This window comes from Erinaceus europaeus, chromosome 2 (genome assembly GCF_950295315.1).
Source record: "Erinaceus europaeus chromosome 2, mEriEur2.1, whole genome shotgun sequence".
Classification (NCBI taxonomy): Eukaryota; Metazoa; Chordata; class Mammalia; order Eulipotyphla; family Erinaceidae; genus Erinaceus; species Erinaceus europaeus.
Genome location: NC_080163.1, coordinates 115,577,871 through 115,601,761, shown reverse-complemented (window position 1 = coordinate 115,601,761; position 23,891 = coordinate 115,577,871). Strand labels below are relative to the sequence as shown.

General features: G+C 39.6%; 1 protein-coding gene across 1 annotated transcript in view; it reads right to left on the bottom strand.

Moving 5' to 3' along the window:
* Window positions 1-23,891, bottom strand: part of CSMD1 (CUB and Sushi multiple domains 1) — a 1,841,590-nt gene that overhangs the window by 530,626 nt on the left and 1,287,073 nt on the right. Inside the window, exon 6 of the mRNA XM_060184943.1 lies at window positions 3,264-3,376. Within this exon, the coding sequence (XP_060040926.1) occupies window positions 3,264-3,376 (113 nt within the window). The remainder of the gene's footprint in view (window positions 1-3,263; window positions 3,377-23,891) is intronic.

Below are 23,891 nucleotides of genomic sequence, written 5' to 3'. Positions count from 1 at the left end.
ATATCAATATATACATATCTGCAGTTATCATCTTTTTATAAAGGGAGCTTTCTGAAGATCATGACTAGCTAAAGCCACAGTTATAACCCTGTGGTTTCTATAAATGGATACTATATATATATATGTATATATATATATACATATATATATATATATATATATATATATACTTTATCTTTAGTTGCCCTTGTTGTTTTTCATTGCTGTTGTCATTGTTGCATAGGACAGAGAGAAATGGAGAGAGGAGGGGAAGACAGAGAGGGGAAGAGAAAGAGAGACACCTGCAGACTTGCTTCACTGGTTGTGAAGTGACTCCCCTGCAGGTGGGGAGCTCAGGGCTTGAACCAGGATCCTTATGCCTATCCTTATGCTTTGCACCACCTGTGCTTAAACCGCTGTGCTACAGTCTGACTCCCCAAATGGATACTATTCTTATCCTGATACCCATTTGGAAGCCCTTGGGGACTCAATCCAGCATGAAGTTCACAAAACAACTTGTGACATCTGGAATTATTAAAAATTGCCTCTCAGAGAGTCTCTTTTATTAAAAATATGTTAATTTGGGGCCGGGTGGTGCTGCACCTGGTTGAGTACACGTTTCAATGCTCAAGGACCCGGGTCTGAGCCTCTAGTCCTCACCTGCAGGAGGAAAGCTTTGCAAGTGGTGAAGTAGTGTTGCAGGTGTCTCTCTGTCTCTCTCCCTCTCTATCCCCCCTTCCCTCTAGATTTCTGGCTATCTCTATCCTATAAATAAATAAAGATAATTACAAAATAAAAAAGCATATATGTTAACTGAATTATTTCTAGGTTCTAGATTATGATCTTTCCTATTTTTCCAAGCTACTGTCCTCAAGGTTCGATAGATACTGCCATGAGTGTGAAACTGGGTCCACTACACTGAAGGAAGATCTTTTGCAATTATAGCACATGTTGCAGAAAATAGCACTGGGGAACAGGGATACATATGTTTTATCCATATTTGAATTCATCCGCAAAGATGAAGCCTTTGATTTTCCAAATGTGTTCAGATGGGCATGAAAGTCTTCAGTTTATATAAAAGTCTTTATGTTTTTAATGGCAAATCAATAACTTTATAGAACTTTCACCTAAAAAGTAAGCTAATTATTTCTGTCAACACAAGCTTTAGGTCCACAGTTAGGTTTCCCCTTGATTTATGAGCCTGGCTGTTCTCTGGATCAACTGGAACTTTATTACAAACACTTTCAAAATGATTTATCAGCTACAGAAATCAATGAGAATTTCATTTTGTGAAAATTGTATTTTTATAAGCAGCCAGGTAAACACATGTAAAGTTGCAGCGTAACACAAATGTGGCTACTTAACAGTGAAGAGGCATTTGTGGTTCAGGATTAATACACCTTAAAAAATTCATCTTGTAGACACTGAAAATGTCGAGATGATGGATTGCACTAACAAGGCACTTCTTTGATTATAATTGATGATGGAGGTAACATATGAAGAATGGGCTCAATTTTCAGCTGATTTAAAGAAATAATGGCTCCTACATAAATCTATCATTCCATGAGAGTCCAATATATACACAAGATACTGCAAATATATCAAGTGGCTTTTATTACATTTGCTATTTCTTTTGCTCACGAGGCTATTTTAAAAGTAGGTCTATTTTAGGAATACCAAGGGGAGACCAGTTTTATTTGTTGATCAACCTTTCTTCTATACTTTTGGCATAGCTTAATTGCATGATTAAAGGCATACAAGCCAAAGAAGAGAGATTCACAGAATTAAAAAAATTAGGTGTGGAAATAAAAATAAATAAATGAAAAGGATTGCTCAGTCAAAAGTTGATTTTCCAAACTGCTTTCCACAGGGACTTGGATAAAATTATATTCCCACCAGTAATGAAGGAGAGTTCCATCCCCCACACACACATACAGAGCCTCTCCAACAGTTGGTGTTTTTGTCTTATCTAATGTTTGACATTTTCACAGGTATAAAGTGGCATCGCATTGTTGTTTTTATTTGAATTTCTATGATCATCAGTGATTTGGAGCATTTTCATATGTCTATTGTCCCTTTGGATCTCTTCTTTTGGGGGAAATTTAAAGGTATGATGTTGAGTTAGATAAGCCAGAAAGAGAAGGATCAATATGGAATGATCTCACTAAAAGGTGGAAGAAACTTAAGAAACAAGAGAGTAGGGGAGATATCATAAAAGTTATGCAAACAAACTCTCATGCCTGAGGCTCCTGGGTCCCAGGTTCAATCCAGGACCACCATAAGCCAGAGTTGAGCAGTGCTTTGGCAAAAAAAGGAAAGGGAAGGAAGGGGAGGAGAGAGGTGGGGAGGGAGAGGGGAGGGGAGGGTAAGGACCTGGGTTCAAGCCCCTGGCCCCCACATGCATGGGGAAAGCTTCACAAGTGGTGAAGCAGTGCTGCAGGTGTCTCTCTGTCTCTCTCCCTATCTCCCCTATCCTCTCAATTTTGACTGTCTGTATTCAATAAGCAAATAAAGATAATAACAAAATATAAAAAAGGAAAATCAGAAGTTATGAAAGGCCAGGAGATAGCATGCCTAGTAGATAGCACATTTTAGGTAGAAAGACCTGGATTTGAGCTCCTTCCACTGCATGGGAGCATCATGAATGACTGCTGCAATAGCATATGTCTTCTTTCTCTATCTTAAATTGAAAAGAAAAAGAGTCTACTAATAACAGTAGAACCTTGCATGTGAGGTTAAAGTCCAATAAATACACATACACACACACACAGAGGAGAGAGAAAGAGAGAGAGAGAGAGAGGAGAGGGAGAGAGAGAAGAGAGAGAGAGGAGTGAGAGAGAGAGGGGAGAGGGAGAGAGAGAAGGAGAGAGAGAGAGAGAAGGAGAGAGAGAGAGGAGAGGGAGAGAGAGAAGAGAGAGGAGTGAGAGATGGGGGAGAGGGAGAGAGAGGAGAGAGAGGGGAGAGAGAGAGAGAGAGAAGAGGGGGATAAAAGTTATTTAGAACTTTAATCGAAAAATCAAACTTATTATCCTCAACACAGGTGTTAAGTCTGTGGTCAGATTTTACTTGATTCGGTAGTAATGAAGCTTTTCTGCTAAACTGAGAGCAGAGAAGTTAATTTTTTGTGAATTTCCAAATGTACCTGTTCTTATAAGAGCAGGAATTTATTTTCATGCTTGACTCTTATTCCATCTTTAGGAGGAGAACCTGAAAATTTCAGGAAAAAGTTGGAAGGGATTAAAATACTGTCTACCATTTTTTCTTGTAAGATGGAGTATTCTTACCTTGAAACTGAGCACTAAATCCTTTTCGCCTATGGTTGCTGTCGGATGTGAAATGAAGTCGTAACCAGTTCTTATTGCTGATCACAGGAGAGGGGAGGTTCATGCCTGTGAGCCTGGAAAAGAGAAAGAAGAGAAAATTTTCCCTGTAAACTAGCAGAGAAAATGACCTATACCAACTCACTTTTACAGCTGAATTAGGGGCCAGTTGGTGGGTGGTTCACCCAGTAGAGCTCACATATTACTATGCACAGGGGCCTGGGTTCAACCCCCTGTCCCCACCCTAAGTGGAGAAATTTTGAAAGTAGTAAAACAGTGCTGCACATATCTCTCTCTCTCTCTTTCTTTCTCTCTCCCCTCTTTCTCTCTCTCTCTCTCTCTCTCTCTCTCTCTCCCTCTCCCTTTCCCTTTCTCCCTCTCTCTCTCTCTCTCTCTCTCTCTCTCTCTCTCTCTTTCTCTACTCTACCAAAAGCAAAGAAAAAGGAGAAAACCACGCCTCCAGGAATGGTGGAGTCATTCAAGCACCAAGCCCCAGGGATAGCCCTGGTGAAAAACAAACAAACAAACAAGCAAAATGGAGTTATATACAAAGAAAAAAAAGTCAACCCATAAGGTAACTAACTACCTTGCCATGTATACAGTCCAAGATCAAATACTAGCACCACCTGGGAGTGTCATGGTACTAGGGTAACTCTATTGCTAGGGTGCCTCTCCCTTTTTCTGCCCCCCTCTTTCTTAAAAAAATGACTTAGGAGCAGGTAAACTGTTTATGGGAGAGTCTACCCACACACTTGCAATGACCCCCACCACCACCCCAGTGTAGACCTACTGACAGTTTATTTAGAGGGATCTGAAAACATAACTCATGTATTAACTGCATTTAAACTTTAAAAAAGACTTGAACCATTTGATCTTTTCCCAAATACAAATGTACTATATATCCATGATAAATTGAAGACTTTCACAACTATTTGATATTAGATTCTTCTTTATAAAGGTTGAGTAAATGAGAAGATTATTTTTAATGTCATTTCTTTTCATCAGGACCTCAGTCATAACAACAGATTAAAAATAAGGAGATAAATGGGAAAACTCTGCCTTTTACTCTTTCACCTGAAGTTGACCCCATTAGGCTTTTTCATGCTTGATGACATGCCCTGTTCTCAGAGTCCCACTTGCAGAATTCACAGCAGGACTTTCCTAGTGAGGAGAAGCCAGCAATCTTTATGAGATGAGTATGGGGCTTGGGATAAATGATCTTTGAATAAAGTAGACAATTAAATTCAAGCACATATATATATATATATTACTATTTTTATTTTTTAATATTTATTCCCTTTTGTTGCCCTTGTTTTTTTATTGTTGTAATTATTATTATTGATGTCGTCATTGTTGGATAGGACAGAGAGAAATGGAGAGAGGAGGGGAAGACAGAGAAGTGGAGAGAAAGACAGACACCTGCAGACCTGCTTCACCACTTGTGAAGTGATGCCCCTGCAGGTGGGGAGCCGGGGGCTTGAACCGGGATACTTATACTGGTCCTTACGCTTCGGGCCACCTGCGCTTAACCCGCTGCGCTACCGCCCGACTCCCTCAAGCACATATTTTACAGAGAAGATACTATTAGTGCTGGGAAGAGGGCTAGATGCCAGAGCTCAGGACTTGAAAATAAATAAGACCCTGAGTTTAATTCTTAACACCTTATATGCCAGAACTAGGTTATATTCTGCTCTCACTCACAAATAAATTAAGAAATAAATATTTAAGACAGCAAAAGTAAGTCACAAACTGTTTAAGCTCTTGAAAAATTTCTGACCAAAATGTGTAGTTGGGTTTTCAGAAATGAGTAACTTACTTTGTACCACTAAAAAAAGGGGGGGCGGGGAGTCGGGCGGTAGCGCAGCGGGTTACGTGCACATGGTGCAAGTATACCGGTTCGAGCTCCAGGCTCCCAACCTGCAAGGGTGTCGCTTCACAGGCAGTAAAGCAGGTCTGCAGGTGTCTATCTATCTCTCCTCCTCTCTGTCTTCCCCTCCTCTCTCAATTTCTCTCTGTCCTATCCAACAACGATGACATCAATAACAACAATAATAACTACAACAATAAAATAACAAGGGCAACAAAATGGAATAAATAAATATTATTTTTTTTTAAGTCTATCTTCTCCAAGAGTAATAGTGCTTGTGAGAGCTACAGTGATACTTCAATCTTAGTCAGTGGTGTGTCATTATTATGTGTAACACCATCTGTACATAAAGGCTCTGTAAAGCCGGATAGATGAGTTCTCTGTTTGGTACCCTGGTTTGCAGCCTGTACATTGTACCCAATAATAGTTATAACAAGACATAGAGGTGATGATAAAAATTCACCTTGTAAACATTCTAAAAGTACACGTTCAATAGTATATTCATAGAGTCATGCCATGGATAAGTCTTTATATCTCAGTTCCCAGCATTTTTCCCAAGGGTGCCTATCAGTGTAGACGTGAACAGCAATATGGTGAGCAACTGGCTTGTAGCTGAATTTCACAGGATTCTCAGTGACCTGCTTTGTGAACAGGCTGGACCTGCAGAGTTTACTTAGTGTGTGGCAGGCTTTGTAAACAAAACATCCCTACTTAATCTGCTACATGGAAGAAAAGTAGAAAAATAAATGTGTAGTCCATTTTTTTCCCATGTCAGGATGTTCAATGTTTAGGCTTAAAGATGTGCTATATCCATTTAAAGTTTAAACCTAAACCCTGACTGTAACCAATCCCTTACGTGGACTGTGTTTATGTCACTGCTTAGAATAATCTTCCATAAAAGGATAGACACGACTCAGATCTGCCTATTTGACTGGATTTGTTTAATTCTCACTGGCAAGGTCTGATCTGGTAGATTCCAAGAAACTTTTCCTTATTCTGCTTTTAATATGAATGAAGACCCCTTTCCCTCTTTCCCAGTGCCATTTTGTTGAGGCTTCACTCACAAAATTTCCAGAAACCACCAAAATATCCATTCTGTCTTTCTTTGCACAATTCATTTGTAAAACACCAAAGATGGGTATCTCTGGGTACCAATCATGGGCTTTTTGTTGCACCTCTGCCCTTAAAGTGATATAGTAGAACGTTCTATCGTTATTATTATTATTTTTGGCCTCCAGGGTTATTGCTGGGACTTGGTGCCTGCACTATGAATCCACTGCTCCTGAAGGCTTTTTTTTTTTTCCTTTTGTTGCCCTTGTTGTTTATCATTGTTTTTGTTATTGCTGTGGTTGCTGTTGGATAGGACAGAAATCGAGAGAGGAGGGGAAGACAGAGGGGAGAGAAAGATAGACACCTGCATACCTGCTTCATGGCCTATGAAGTGACCCTCCCTGCAGGTGGGGAGCCAGAGGCTTGAACCAGGATCCTTAGTGGGTCCTTGTGCTTCACAATAAGTGTGCTTAACCAGATGTACCACTTGCCCAGTCCCCCATTCTATCATTTTATACATAGTAATCATCTGAGGGACTCTTCCATTTGAACAGTATCTGTGATTATCAACACCAGTCCTTGGTGGTCTGAGATTTCTGAGAAATAATCTATAGTTATGATCTACCTATATGTCCTTAAATCTGTTGGATTTCTAATAAATAAATTCAATTTGATTAAGGGATTATGGAGCATTTATGGGGAATTGTTATGAAGACTGAGCATAAGATACAAAGCAGAAGTTGTTTTTTTTTTTTTTTTTGGTTTTTAATAATCACAGGATGGATATTGGTGCACTCAGTTGAGTAGTACACATTACCATGCACAAGGACTGGGTTCAAATCTCCAGTACCCATCTACATGGGGGAATCTTCACATGTGGTAAAGCAGTGTTGCAGGTAACTCTCATTCTTTCTCTATCTCCACTTCCCATCCCAAATTCTCTCTGTCCTTCCTATAAAATACAAATTAAAATAATAATAATAATAATAACCACTGGCATTACCAAATGTCTTTGCTTATTAGTTAATAACATACAGTCAACTTTCTGTCATTTATAAACAAGGGATAATTACCTGGTTAGAGTCCAGGTATTCATGGGTAATTAGATATATAAAGTAAAGGAGAATAGTGATGAAAAGAAACACCTCAAAGAAAAGTGGTAGGGACAACACCCATGTTCAGTAGAGAAGCAATTACAGAAGCCAGACCTCCGACCTTCTGCACCCCATAATGATCCTGGGTTCATACTCCCAGAAAGAGAAAGAATAGGCAAGCTTTCAAGGGAAGGAATGGGATGAAGAACTCTGGTGGTGGGAATTGTACTCATCTTATGATCTTGTCAATATTTTTTTATTTTATATATAAATAACTAAATAAAAAGAAAAGTGGCTGGGAAGGATCTTCTTGTGGGAATGTTGTACTTGTTTCATTTTTGGAACATCTCAGACTTGGTCAGGAAACCCAGAAGGCAGATACAATAAGGTGGAGGAGCTCAATGGTCCTCACTGCTTTTCTATAACTGCCAAGCAAATTAAGCAATTTAATCTTTTGGCTAATTAATATCTTTCAAAACATTCCACAAGTTTTGGGTAAATGTAGGAGTCAGAAGATATTTAGACTGAAGGCAACTTTCTTTGCATCAAAATAAAACAGGCCAGAGTGTTCCATTTTCTCCAAATAGCTTTTGAGTTCTATTTATAATAGGCCCACAGCTCCTGTTTTCACATAGCCCCTTCAGAATCTTCACTTTTCTCATATTAATAGAAGGGTTGTACATGGTATTTGGTGCCAACATCCCAGCCTTGCCCTTGTGACTTCACTCACACTCTTGAGGTAAGTTGAGAAACTTAGAGCCAACTTACTGAGAGCATTTTCCAAAATGCATCTGGATATGCTAATGCTTTCTAAAGAGCTTTGTTTGCTCACTTTTTTGATGTTAAAGCACATTTCTTACTTCTTTAGAAAAGTCATCATCTAAATCACTAGAGGTCTTCAAGTGAGTAAACCTTTTAGCTGTGATAACTGACACTGGGAAACATTAATATTATCAGTATTCTGTGAATTACCTAGCCCTAGGGAGACTAACGGGAGTAAAAAACAAACAAACAAACAAAAAAACTTCTTCCCAGGAGACTAGCTATTGTCACTGGGAAGAAAGTTATATAGAAGTTGCATTTTCCCCCAGTGGTCTCTTAATCAAGATAACTCAGAGACTGGCCAGCTCCTCATGAGGCGCGAGCGCTCCCACACTACTATCATCATCTCTGGCATTATGCTATTCCACTGCAGAATACTGTGCCCCAGTATGGTTCCGTAGCCCCCATGTCCACTTGGTCGATTCCAAATTATATTCCTCCATGAGGATAATTTCTGGAACCATCCGTTCCACCCCAGTTCCATGGCTGCCAGTTCTTAGTAATATCGCCCCGCCAGATATTCGTCGGGATATGGCATCATCTAAGTTCATTTCCCACGCTCAACTGGACCTGCCAATATACGTGGATATCTTCACCCACCCTGTCCAACGCTTGACGTCTCGTCACCCAATCTGGTCCCCTACGCCTACACTGAACTTCTCTGTTCCAGACTCTTGGAAACAGAGTTGGCAGTCAGCTGAGGTAAAGAACAAACACCTCATCACAGACCCCTGCAAGCGTCAACCCGGCTTTGACCTAGTACATTATGATTGGGCCCTCCTCAATCGCTATTGAACAGGCCATGGCCGGTGCGCCTCTATGTTCCATCGCTGGGGAGCCAGAGACAACCCAAACTGCCCCTGTGGCTACAGACAGACTATGACCCACATAGTCAATGACTGCCACCTCTCCAGATTCAAAGGAGGTCTCGAAACTTTACATCAGGCTCAACCTGACGCTGTTGACTGGCTACGGAAGAAGGGCAAATGCTAGAAGAAGAAGAACTCAGAGACTGAAGCTCCATTTATTTCCTTTTTGTCAAAATTAAATAGAATAATCTAGTCAAACAGGACTAATAAATTATTATAATTCTAATTCGGTGCTGTTAAGTTACTGGTGAAAACATGCACATATATTGGGTTCAGTACTGTTATGTTAAACTTTATTTTGGACAGTGAATAAAATAATAAGGTACATAAAAGGTAGCTCTTAAATATGAAAGTATATACAGTATTATATAAGTGCTTGTGTATGTGTTCTATATACAAATATGTATAGATAGATAAATATCAGTACATAATTTTTGCATGTGCATATGCAGTAATTACATAAAAATGGTTCTAAAAATTTAATCCTAATGTTTTAAATCCCTTTCCTCCCATGCTTACATATTCTGGGAAATATAACTAACAACAAAAATCATCCTTAGCTCACTAGAAAATTCTTCTCATCATCATTACAGTGAATGTTTTCTCCCTGACTGTCCCATCCTGTGTCAGAGTATCTCATGCCACAGTCCTCACTCTCCTGACTGCAGTTTCTCTCCCTGCCTCTCTTATTCCTCCAGGCACTTAGGAAGAATTTATCATTAGCATCACAGAATCTGTCATTAGTTATCCCCTTCTCTCCTGGTAATTTCATTTACTCATAGAACCTTCACTATCACCTTTACCCTTCTCTAGGAGCCCTCAAATGATCTCTTGGTCATTCTTGGTCGACTGCATACCCAGCCTCCTGAGCTTCCTGTGAACAGGCCGATCTCTCCTACTCACCCAGTGCACCCCTACTTCTTGTACCACGTAATGGGGTTCCTTCATGCCTTACAAAGCCCCTCTTGTGTTCTTGTCAGACCTCACACATCCTGCTTTTCCACTTTAATGTCCCACAGCCACTTCCTCTCCATCTGCCTGATTGTCATCCTAAGTGGTCCTCAGATCTCAGGGATGCCTCTCTGAATCTCAGCTGAGGCTGTGCCTCCTGGCCTGTGTTCTGATATTTCAAAGACTGATGGGCTATTGGTTTGATTATTTTCTGAATTATTCTAACCCTTTATAGTCTGGAGGTTTGACTTTTCCCTGCTGTTCCCTAGTCCCTGGTCAAGTGCTCACATAGAGGTGAGATTGTAGGAACTGCGCTTAACAGATGTCTTGAAATGCTCCCTGTGTTCTCACAGGTCCCCGCTCACAAGTGTAAGTTGCTTTATAGGACCTTTAACATTCTAATGCCTGGTAGTGGCAAGGGTCATATATCATGAACCTTTTTTTTTCTTTAAATTTAAGTATGAATGACAAGTCCCTTGGATAAGAGGTGTACAATTCTACACAATTCCCACCACCAAGAGTTCTACATCCCATCCCCTTCACTGGAAGCTTTCCTGTTCTTTACCCCTCTAAGAGCATGGACCTAGGATCATTATTCGGTGGAGAAGGTGGAAGGTCTGGCTTCTATAATTGCTTCTTTACTGGACATGGACCTTGGCAATTCGATCCATACTCCCCAATCTGTTTCTGTCTTTCCCTAGTAGGGCAGGGCTGTGGACAGGTGGGGTTCCAGGACTCTTTGGTGCAGTCAACTTCCCAGGGAAGTCAGGCTGGTGTCATGGTAGCACCTTTATGTTTTGCAGAGCAAAGAGGAAGTAAGGAAGGAGCACAAGCACATCCCCACATGGTTCTGGGGTTCTGTCACACACATCACTTGAATAACTTCCTCTTCTGCCCTGGTTCCATATCCTAACCTCTGTTTAACAGTTATTTCTCCTTACTGGAAAAGTTTCTCAGGAAATCTGGAAAAACTCCAAGTCCCCACCCCAGAAGCAACCCCCATGCTCACCTCTTAAATTGCCCATGTTGTTCACTAAGCATTTTGAAAAATCTTAGATCACAGAGACACTGTTGTATGGATTTCTGGACTTTCTCGGGCATATGTTTCCTGGTTCAGCCACAAAGGCCTGACTGTGATAGAAGTGGGTGGAGAGCAGAGAGAGTACGGGTACCTATTGTCCTAGAAGTTCCCAGACTTGAGGTTTTTCAGGCCTGTGTGCATTTGTTCAGATTAAGTTGTTAATTCCACCCTTCTTATGTTATCTCCTCCTTTCCTTTTTGTTTTTTTTAATTATTGGATAGAGACAGAAATTGAGAAGAGAGAGAAACAGAGACACACCTGCAGCCCTGCTTCACGACTGGTGAAACTTTCCCTATACAGGTGGGGACCAGGGGCTTGAACCTGGGTCTTTGTGCATTGTAATGTGTGCATTTAACCAGATGCACCATTGCCTGGGCCCTCTCCCCTCCTTTCCCATAAAAGCATTCCCTGTGCTCTAGTCTAACCTCCTAACCACACACCCCCCCACACACACACACATACACATATGACAGGGAGAACTTCTGATTGTGCAGGAGTTCCTTGCCCCTCTGCTCCAATTCAATAGTGGAGAGGACTTAAACAGAAATGAGGTTAAAAAGGAATCCAACATCCCTGTTTTACAGACCACACTGGATATCCTAGCCCTCATGCTTGAAAGTCCAGTACTTTATCTACTGCTCTACCTCCTGGGCTGCTACTTGTATATTTTTATGAGTGAGAATAAAAGCATCACTCTGGCATACGTGATGCTAGGGCTGGAACAGGGCCCACTCATGCAAGTCCTGCACTCAATATTCTGTCACTTTCCATAGACTACTATGTTTTTGTTTGCTTGTTTTAATCCACAGCAAGCTGTTAAACTAGCACCAGTTCTAAGACTATAGAAAGGTGAGCTCATTAAGAAACTGTCAGTTCTGACTTCTCCCACAATGATGGACCCTGCTGGACCTGGTCCCTGCTGGGTATAAATGACCTAAGAATCAGACCTGGTATCTTTCTTTTTGATCTTTTCAGAATCTGCATGGGCCTAAAGTGCTAATGCAGGACCCCCATAGGTCAGGGATAAGAGTCCTCAGTGTCAGGCACAGCAGAGGAGGGTGGACTACCTGGTGGAGAGGAAGGACTCTGCTAGCAGCTCATAAATGTGTCCAACACTTGGACAATCCAGGTATCAGAAATTAACCCAAAGGTCAGGGAGAGAGAATCGTTGGGGAGAAAATATGACAAATACTGCTCTCTCAAACTTAAGGACTAAATGTCAGAGAATCACTGGGCATACAGCCTGTGAAATGGCTTAGACAGATGAGTAATAGGATAAGACAGCCAGGAGAGGCTGTGTTGACAGCATTTCTCAGCGGGATCGTCCTCTGGGTCTGGCATCCACTTCTGTGGGTGACAGGAGAACAAGACCAGCACTGAAAGTGGCCTTGCCCGAGGCATATGGTCTCTGTCGGACTAGGAAACCCTGCCTCACCCCTACACACACACACACACACACACACACACACACACACAGAGAGAGAGAGAGAGAGAGAGAGAGAGAGAGAGATCTGTGCCCTTCTCTCTAGGAAGGGCATGTCCAAATACAACACAGAGTCCTATCCTGGATCAAAGTCAGTGACTTGGAAAACAACTGTTCCTAATCCTCTGCTCTTTCTAATATCCTAATCCTCTGCTCTTTCTAATATCCTGGTCAGCTGTTCTAGAACTATCTGCAAAGTCAAGCATCTGAACTTTGCCAACAGAAAAAGTGGTGCTTTGATTGTATGTTTCCTATATTTTAATATGGCTCACTCTGCCATCAGATATGGATGAGTGTCAGAATTATTTACTGATGATTAGAAAGAGGTACAAGGATTTCTATATTAACTGAAGAGAAGACAGTATTTTTAAACTGTCAATTAAAAATCTAGAATGTCATTGAATTTCTGGATCAGCGGTCATTTTCACTTGGATTTTTTTCAACATTACATATTTTTAAACATTTTTATTATTTTTTAATTTAGTTTTAATGAGAAAGAAATGCAGAAAGACACCATGAAACACTAACTCTGACTCATGGTGCTAGGGATTGAACCTGGGACCTCAGAGCCTCAGGCATGAAAGTCTTTTGCATAACCATTATGCTTCCTCCCCAGCCCACAGCATTATATATTTTTTAAGCTATTGTAAATTTTTTTTCTTAATCTTGGAGGTCTGATTATAGTTCATTTCAAAGTCTGAACGAAGTCTATCACTATTTTCAGCAAACTCTGTGTATTAATTTGACATAATGATGTCCATCTAATGCAATCAGATGGTAACAACCAAACCATGCCTTTCATGTACCATGGGAGGAGCAGAACCACATGCAAAACCAGGATTCTGTAACATAGGAAGTAGGCATTAAACAGTATCCCCACAGACACTACTGCCTCAGGAGGTGAGATTTTAGACTGGGGCCTAGAGTTATGAAAGGCTTCTGTAGGCTGATGTTTAAATAATCAGGATGAGGGACTCACAGAGAAGCAGGGAGAGATGATGAGAACTGGGCAAGAACATATTTCAGACATCAAAAAGAAGTGTCCTTAGAGCTAGCACAGAGAAATTGAGTAACTTGGTGAGAACTTTAATATTTGGAGTTGAAGGAGAAAAGAACTTCAGAAAAGGTGGGTATACTTTCCAGAGCTACCAAGTGGGTTGTGGTGACCCAACTTATTTAATATCCCCCTCATGGTAGAATCTTATCAAAGGTGGCTATTCTTATCACATAGGGGAAGGAGACTAACCTTACAATCCAGCATTTAAAAAGCTCCTTTCTTGATTATAAATTGTATTTAGGGAATATATAACAACTGGGTTCGAGTCCTTGGTCCCTACCTGAAGGGGGAAAGCTTTACAAGTAGTGAAGCAGGTGCCTCTCTTTCTTTCTCCCTCTCTATTATTCCCTTCCCTCCTGATTTCTGACTATCTCTACTCAATAAATAAATATAGTTAATAAATGTTTTTAAAATATGTAAGTCAAGCACCAAATATACCACCAGGGTACATATGAATAACCTGAAAGACACACTGTGAGCTTTTGGTGTCCCATCCAGAAGGAAATGATGGAGTTTTTGTAAAGTATGGAAGATAGTATACCAAGGTGAGAGGCCACTCAGGGTCTTATGAACCCCACATTTATTCTATTTGTGTCTATTGCATCTGAATTCCATAAATTGTTCTTTCTTTTTTTAATATTTATTTATTTCCTTTTTGTTGCCCTTGTTGTTTTTATTGTTGTTGATGTAGTCCTTGTTGGATAGGACAGAGAGAAATGGAGAGAAGAGGGGAAGACAGAGAGGGGGAGAGAAAGATAGATACCTGCTGACCTGCTTCACCGCCTATGAAGCGACTCCCCTGCAGGTGGGGAGCTGGGGGCTCGAACCGGGGATCCTTACCCAGGTCCTTTCACTTTGCACCATGTGCGCTTAACCCATTGCGCTCCTGCCCGACTCCCCATAAATTGTTCTTTCTAAAGATCCAAGGAGAAGAGGAAAAGTTCATTTACGACTGAGGGCACTCCCATAAAACCATGGTGATATATAATGACATGACTGTGAATGGAAGACATATATGTCACTGGGACTAGAAGCTCCTCTTTAGATCCATTAACTGAGGACATCAACTCTCAAAGCCTGGAATTGGATAAATGTTGTAATTGCTGAATGCCAGTGTATATTACACAGTGTATAGAGTTTCCTTCTGGTTATTTTTATCCTCTTCATATCTGGGTCAGATCAAGGCTGTAGCAGTTTCAGACACATACTTGCACATGAGGACAGAGAAGCCAGTTGCCAAAGAATCTCCAGAAGTCTAAAATGCAGACAATGCTGGAATTTGAGACTTTCTGATCAATGAAACCTCCACTGAGTTTGACCTTGACCTTGTGTGCTCAGCAATCCTTTTCTTACTTGCTATCTACTTAGTTTGGGGAAGGGGGAGTTTGAGTGGTGGAGCTGTACCTTATTCCTTACCACTTTCTCACTCCCCCTGATTCCAGGGACTTGTTTCTGATCTCTTGGGAGTGCTCAGTTTCCAAAGGAGCATAAGTATAACCTCTCAGATCTGTGTAGTCAGGAAGTTTGTGAACTGACAAGGCCAAAGAGGCATATTCCAGAAACACAAACAACTTTCTCTCCTCTGTGAAAAGCTGTTAGAGTGAAATTCTCCTCTCCAGCTGCTGATATAGGGTCTGAGACTATGCTATTGGAATTTTAACGTTTTTTCTTTTGTCTGTGAATGTAAGAGCAGTGCAGTTAGGAGAACATTCTGGATCCTTCTTCCTGTAGCACCCAGGGGAGGGGGGAGTCTGTGAGTTGGCTTTGAAGAGCAAAACTGTACCAGGGACCCAACATAATGTCAACCTGGAAAAAATGCTCATCTTGAAATCAGGAGACATTTTCTTTACTTCAGAATGTACTAAGTCATAATTAACATTGCTGAAATATTTGTAATTATTGCTTTGAAAATTTTTTCACAATCTGTAGAACATTTTAAGACCAAAAGATGGCAATAACCTAACTTTTCAAGATCTACACAATACACAAAACGTGTGCATGTGTACACACACACACACACACACACACACACACAACTAACAGCTATAGGGAACATTTCTGTTCTCCTAACAAAAAAGGAAACTCATCAACTAATCTAAAAGCCATTAATTTAGCCCTAATATATTCTTAAGATTAAGTTCTATTAACAGATCGCTTTTTCTTTTCTTAGATGGTTTGTTCAGTATGTAAAGACAAAGAGAAGAGAAAAAGAAGTAATTACCAGTTTGATGAGGGCTACGAAAGGTCAGTGCCATGGTGATAGAAAAGCAGTAAATTTCATAGAGTAGAGATCAGACGGACTGGGGGATAATTAGTTCAAAACAACATGTGAAAACACATAAAACAATGTCCCTGTCATTGTTCCTCTGAGATTGTTTTGAGAGTTCGGAAGATCTTAATGTCTTTCAGTTTTTCCTATGTATCAAAAAGAACAAATAATGTGGACAGATATTTTGTAAGAACTTGGAATAGAGGGGAGTAAAACTGAAAATTTCACTGCATGGCACAGATAGCTTGTAATCTCCTGGATGAGACAGATAAAGCTACCTTTTGGATATTAGAAAGAAAGCAAGGAGGAGTTGGGAGGTGGTTCAGTGGATAAAGCACTAAACATGCGACATGAGGTCTGGTATTCAACTTTTGACATCCCATGTGCTAGAAAACAATGATGCAGGTGTTTCTCTTTCTCTCTCTACAACTCTCCATTTCTCTCTGTCACATCAAATTAAATATATATTTCATATAATATATATTCCAAACACACACACATGCACACATGCATGCACCATTGGAGTAAAGTATCCCCCTTTGACCTATGAATTTATGTCAAGGAATTGATCCTAAGGGAATAAATGCACACGTTCAGGACTCCTTCTAAAGTGGCTCTGACTATAAAATGTCTTGACATAGTAGAAATGCTGTCATAGGACATTAGCTAAAATATGTAATGGCATCTGAGACTCTGAGAGAACTACTGCAGTTTCTAATGGAGGTAATGGTGACAAAGAACTTATGTGGTGAGAACGGTGTGGAATTATATCCCTGTTTTCTCATATTTTTGTCAATCAATATTAAATCATTAATAAAAACACAATATCACAGGCAATGATAATGAAAACAGTTTATTATTTTGTGGTCCAAAAAATGTTACTATATAGTAAAAAGAAAAGGAGCCTGGGCAAGAATGTAAGGAGCTGAGATATCTTTATGCACTGATCAAAGTTATATGTGTTAAAATGATCAAAGGAAACCAGTAAAATGGCTAGTTCATCTGGAAAATCACCTACTTGGCACTGTATGGCACCCAGGTTAAAGTCCACAGGCCCTGAGGCTCTGGGGTATATTTTGATAATAAGTATCTCTCCTTCTCTCTGTCTCTCCCATTATATCTACCCAGATATGGCCTGATCCTCCCCCACTGCCTGAACCTTTCCCAGAATAAGTATTTTATAAATGTCAACAATTGTATAACATCTGTCAAGATTTAATCATGGCATTTGGCTCATATAGTGATAATTATGATTCTGCTTTCTCTCTCTCTCTTTCACACACACACACACACACACACACACACACACACACACACACACACATTGTGTGTGTGGTTAAGTAAATGGCCATATGTTATACAACTAAAAAAAAAGCTTTTACATCAATTTCAGTCCATGCCTATTTTCTCTGAAGGGTTTTACTGTGTAGTTGCTCCACTATCCAAACTGTCTTTAACTCTAATGCTGTGACTATTTTGCTAAAGTACACATAAAGTCATGCCATTGCTTGTCTAAAAATGTTCACTGTCTATCTCCTTTTAGGCCTTGAGATTACATTTACCCTTCTAAGAATGCCATCAGACACCTTTCATCACCTCGCCTCATCTGACCCACCAACCTTATGCTTTTCTGTTTCTGTATCCATCAAGATTCAGCTCAAATGCCACCTTTTCTATAAATTCTTGCTGATAACTTCAATCACAACTTAACATCGATGTATTTCCCACAATATGAGTTAATGGGTTTTATAACAGGGCTAGCTGCAAGATAAGAACCTCTATAGAAGGTGCTCTCTTACTGCTTTGCATTTTTATTTCTCCATCATAGCTGACTTTGTGCTGTGTGTGTGCAGCTAAGAGGGCATTGGGAAAACTGAATAAATAAATAGGACATTGCTCAAATGAACTAGTATTTTAGCCATCATTTTTCAGCATGTCATTTCCATTGCTTTCACCTAGTCTGGGTTACATCTGGAAAGCAGCTTTGTCACATCTCAGGCTATCCCAGATTCATCTAAGGCAGACCCTCCTCTTTGAACAGGATCTTTAAAAATCAGGCTCAGTCTAGTTGCTTGTGATTATCCTATAGTCTAAACATATTTCCCCACTACACCCTCACTACATATGGTCAAATACATGGCTAGACACATGTATTTGTATTTTTACACATGTATTCTTATTTTTTATTAAAAAATTTAAAAAGAAATAAAGAAAAATGGGGGGAGGGGCTGGAGCTCACAATCCAGAAGAGGTTCCTTGACTTGTATTTTGGTTACAAGACACTTTTTTATGGTCATCTACCAGAGAGGGCAAGGATGACAAAATGTTCAGAATGCTCTTATAACAAATTACAATTCCTAGTCACATCCAAATGGGGCATATGTTGGAAACATCTGTAAATATAGTTTTCAGAGAAAGTATCTTTTTTTTTTTAATTTTGAAGAGGGTACATGAAATAATACTGATAATGAACTTCCCAATATGTAAGGAAAGCCAACACTTTCATTCTGTCTACTTGGGCTTTTAAGAAACTAGACTTCAGATTTGCTATTGATTTTTAAATGTACTCATTACTTAAGAATAGCATTAGTGCTATAAATTGTAATGGCCCCTGGTAGAGAAGGGGCTTCAGATACCTTCTAATGGATAGATACCAATTATGAGCAGAGGGAGAGGTTGTTTAAATTGCCATGTATTTTCTTTTCTGAAAGAATGCTATATGTCTCAAAATAGTCTTTTCATATTAGTTATGATTTTATTCCATACTGATTTAAAATTATCTTACTAAATGAGCCATGCAAATGAGCAATGAATTATGTTCAAACATCCCACAGCAATTATATTGGTGAGTAAGTACTTGGTGTCTGAATAAAATAAGGGTTATTATGGGGTTAATATTTTAGGTAAATCATGGGATGACTCTGGGAATATGGAAAATAGACATAATGAGATTGCCTAATACATAAATATGCAGACTGTAGACTCAGGCTAAATTTTTTTTGAAAGCTCTGCTGAGTTAAGTCTCCATGCTCATATCAGAACAAAAATGAATGTCCAGAAATCTTAAGAAGCCTGATGTTGAGATATACTTCACACAGAATGAGGAAAATAGCTGACCAAGATGTTTTGAATGCTTTAAAGTTCATACATTCTAAAACTTTAAATATTTGAAAATTTAGAGATCTTTTCTTTCTTCTTATCACCAGGGTTTCACAGCTAAGACTGAATTTTTTCAGAAAGAGAGAGGGGCCTGGTGATAGCTCACCTGGTAGAGCTTGCACATTACCATTTATGGGTACAAACCACAGGCCACAACATGGGAGCACCTGCCTGGGTGAGTCTTCATAAATAACTGACCTGTGTTGTTGTGTCTCTCCTCTATCTCTCTCTCCTCTGTCTTTCCTTTCCTGTATTTTATTTTCTATTAAAGAAAAAAAAAAGAATTTTCTAGTAGTAGAGAAATATGCTCTGTAGTACAGGCACACGATATGTTAACCCTGGGAAGCAATAAGAAGAGGAAGAGGAAAGAGAAGAAAAGTAAAGGGGTGGGTAAAAGAGGGAGGAGATGTGAGTGGTGGAATGGAAGGAGAGAAGGAAAGTGCTCTTCTTCTTCTAGCCTTTGCCCTTCTTCCATAGCCAGTCAACAGCGTCAGGTTGAGTGCTCTCATACTGCTGAAATGTCCTATGCAGTGAGTACCAGGGTCACAGACCTGGTAAAGAAGCACATTATCCCAGGTGAAGTATTTTGCCAACCCCAAAAACTTAGATGTCTTAATATATTTATCAAAAGAATGTGAACCTATTTTCAGTTGCAAACATGTGCCTGATAGATATTCACACTTCTTTTTCCTCTTGTAAAAAATGTTCTTTATGTCACTTGAAATCAATTTGCATTGACACTCAGTATTTAAATAATTAGGGCTGGTCTGCCATCAGGATGAAAATTATATGCACATATCAAAAGTGCAAAGTGCATAGCATCCTTTATCTACTTGTCTCAGTATACCCGGAGTAATGGAATCAGTACTGTGGAGTCCTTTCTGACTCACAAATTCCCCAGATGAGGCTGAGTCATTAGTTTGTGTTCTACAAATGAGGAGACTGAAATAACAGTTGTTTGGCAGAATAGAATTTTGGAAGCACTGCAAACAGTTGAGAGGCTGCCTGGTCCTTAATGATCTCCTTTTAAGCACACATTATAAACAGTGCTGACTCATGATCTCACAACCTAAATGGCTCAAAATTACATCCTGAAGCCAGCGTCCTTCCATTAAGTTGATCTTCATAATACTGGATTGTATTGTAATGAACATCCCCAAACCACTGTCATCAAACTCCCAAATACCGAAGTACATGTTATAGCTCACTAACCCTGACACCAAGCTGGACTGTTTAGTTATAATAAAGCATCTCACCTATTACCACCCATTTCCATGGGCAACAGCAGGAACAACCCAGTGCCCACATGCTGGGGCTTTTCACATAAAGCCAACTTAATCTCTTAGGTGACATTCTTAGACACAGATCAATCTAAAAGAAAGTAATTCAATCAGCTAGCCCTGGGGGTTTTCCCTGGAACAATTTCCTCAAGAATTTTCTCTGTTTATTGGAGATGTGGAGATTTGCACTTGGCAGGAGGGTTTAGGTAATACTAGATAATTTAGATAAGATCACAGCCTTCTAACTGTAAAAAGGAGACTTGAAAGGTATTTGTCTACCTGCCTCTGAAATACCCATGACATTTTGTTTGAGTTCTTGGAAATAAAACATTTCATAGGGGAAATTTAAATCAAATCAAAGCTAGGCAAAGCAAAGCAGCAAATAGTTATGAGTTTATTAAAGATATGGCACTGAGAAATGAAAAAGGCAGCTTTTGCTCTCTTGGAGTGTGCAGGGCAAAGATTTTGGCTGTTTAGCTAAAAGTACAAGGTTAATAATTGGAGAAGAGTTTTAAAAACTAAGAGTTTTAAAAACAACTGCTAATTTCTCTGAATTAGATTGTGCAATGCCCATTACTTGCTGATTCATGTATTTATCTTTCATTTCATGCTCATGTAGCCTGGTTAGTATTAAATCTGCATGTGGTCCCTCCCTCTGTGCTGTGAATTTTACTCAGGGAGGTACATTATATAGAATTAATTCAAATGTGTGCTGCAGTCAAACAGACTCTGAACTGACTAGGTGACAACTTCACAGAGACTATTGGATAAACACAGCCTTAGAAGGAAAGTTATATGAGTGCATACATGTGCATATGGTCATTTTTATCCAGGCACTGTCACTCATATATAATAATTTGCTCAGGGAACTGTGTGGACTTCCCCCCACAGAAACACACACACACACACACACACACACACACACACACACATACACAGACACACACACTATATGCAAATAGTTGGAAGACCTAGAGCCTCTAATATCTTCAATTTTTGAAATTTATTTAATTATTTATTTATTTATTTTCTCTTTTGTTACTGTTGTTGTTTTTTATTGTAGTTATTATTGTTGCTGTTATTGATGTCGTTGTTGTTGGATAGGTCAGAGAGAAATGGAGAGAGGAGGGGAAGACAGAGAGGGGGAGAGAAAGATAGACACCTGCAGACCTGCTTCACCACCTGTGAATTTAACATTCTGGTTCCTGTGTATTTAATATTTTGTTCTGCTTCTTATCTTAACTGCCTTTAAGACACCAACTTGCAGATGCTTCTATGATTCCACTCCCTTGCAGGTGGGGAGCCAGGGGCTCGAACCAGGATCCTTATGCCAGTCCTTGTACTTTGCGCCACGTGCGCTTAACCCGCTGTGCTGCCACCCGACTCCCAATTTTTGAATTTTTGTTACATATTTCATTAAGAACTCAGCCGTAGGACCCCCATGGATATGGCAGTAGTGGAGCATTGGCTATAGATATCACCAAGACATATCGATAAATGTCTCCCATTAAAATCCTACTTTCTGGGAGTCGGGCGGTAGCGCAGCGGGTTGAGCGCAGGTGGCGCTAAGCACAAGGACCAGAGGAAGGATCCCGGTTCGAGCCCCCGGATCCCCACCTGCAGGGGAGTCACTTCACAGGCCGTGAAGCAGGTCTGCAGGTGTCTGTCTTTCTCTCCCCCTCTCTGTCTTCCCCTCCTCTCTCCATTTCTCTCTGTCCTATCCAACAACAATGACATCAATAATAATAACAACAACAACAACAAAATCCTACTTTCTGGTTCCTGTGTATTTAACATTTTGTCCTGCTTCTTATCTTAACTGCCTTTAAGACATCAACTTGCAGATGCTTCTATGATTCCATTCTGAATTCCCTAGGCAGCTGACTTCATCAAGTGCCCCAGAACCTCACCTCCTCAGAGTCCCTACCCCACTAGGGAAAGATAGAAATGGGCTGAGGGTATGGGTCAGTCTGCCAACGCTCATGGACAGCAAAGAAGCAATTACAGAATTTCCACCCCTAAAAGAATTTTGGTCTATATTCCCAGAGAGGTAGAGAAATATTAGGGGAAGATGAGTAGAGGGCTCTGAAACCCAATTCCATCAGGACCTAGAGAGAGAAAAGGAAGAAAAGGAAAGGCATTTGGAAGTAGTAATAGGTATAGGTAGAAAGAGAAGGCAGGAAAAAATAGAAAAAAAATGGATATATATATATATATAAAGACAGATATATATAGCAGTTATAGAAATAGTAGTTAACCTATATTTATGACCTTGGAAGAACCATTGCAGTTTTGAGTGAAGGGAGTAGGTACACAGAATTCTGGTGGTGGGAACCTTGTGAGACTATACCCCTATTATTTTGTAATTTTGTAAGCCAATATTAAATCACTATTAAAATATGAAAAAATGGAACTTAATGTATAGTTAAAAATACTTTGTCTAAGGAAATATAACAGTAAATACATGTTGAATTCATATAAAAATGAATCTGAAATCAAAGAGGCTCATATAATGTGAAATTATCCTTTAAAATTAAGGATAATTATTTCCTCATTTACAGGTTAATACTAAACATACTATTATAAACCTCTTGATTAATGGGAACTAAAAGCCCAAAAAGGAAGTTTGAATCAAACTTTTTACATAAGCAATCAAAGAGAATATAGTAGTTTGTCTTATCTAAGAGACTAATTCAGGACAGCAGCAGTATGACATGTAACATACACAGGACACTGTCTATAATCTGTATTGAAGGCATAATGGGAGCAGGTGATATGTTTTAATAGTTAAAAAAAAATACCATAAGATCTACCATGTGACAAGAAAGCAAAATTGGTAGATGTGGGTGAGAGATTCTGTCACAGAAACCAAAATGAAGGGCTCAGTCAAGAGTGAAAACTTCCAAGTAGTATTATGTTCCAGGACTTTAGAATGCCTTGAAGGGATCTACAGGTCTATCATTATGACACCTTGAGGTGGACATTAGTAAGAAAGGACATGGGAGGCAAGAATCAGAATTGAAAGTGTTATTTTATTGCAGAGATAATGATTCAGTTTGTTTTGTATATTAACCAGTATATCCATCCATGTTAGAATATTTGCAGAAAACTGTATAACACTTAATTCTGAAAAGATACATCAAAGGTAATGGTAGCCAATATATGAAAGTTGGGCCAGAAAAAAAGCTCACTTGGACAGTGTGCTGTTATGGTATGTGTAGAACCCAGGTTCAAGCTCAGTCCCCAGTGCATTGATGGGTGCTTCAAAAGATACTGTAGTCTCTCCCTCTCCCTCTCCCTCCTCTCCTTCCTCTCCCTCTCCCCCTCTCTGTTCAAAAAAAAAAAATTAATATAGGAAACCTGTAGTCATGTGCTTACCAGCAACAGTAAAAGTAGTTTAAAAAATAGTTCCTTCTATTGAGGAAAATGTCCTTGTAAAAGATTAGTTTTCAAAAAAGCTCTAAACAGTTTTACAAGGTAAATATGGTTTCATAGATATTTTAATTTGAAGCTGGAGGGAAAACAGCTCTGTGTTGATGCTATTTTACTTTCAAAATCAATTAAATAAGCAAAAAAACCAGGAATTTCATATGTTGTGGGCAACCCATAA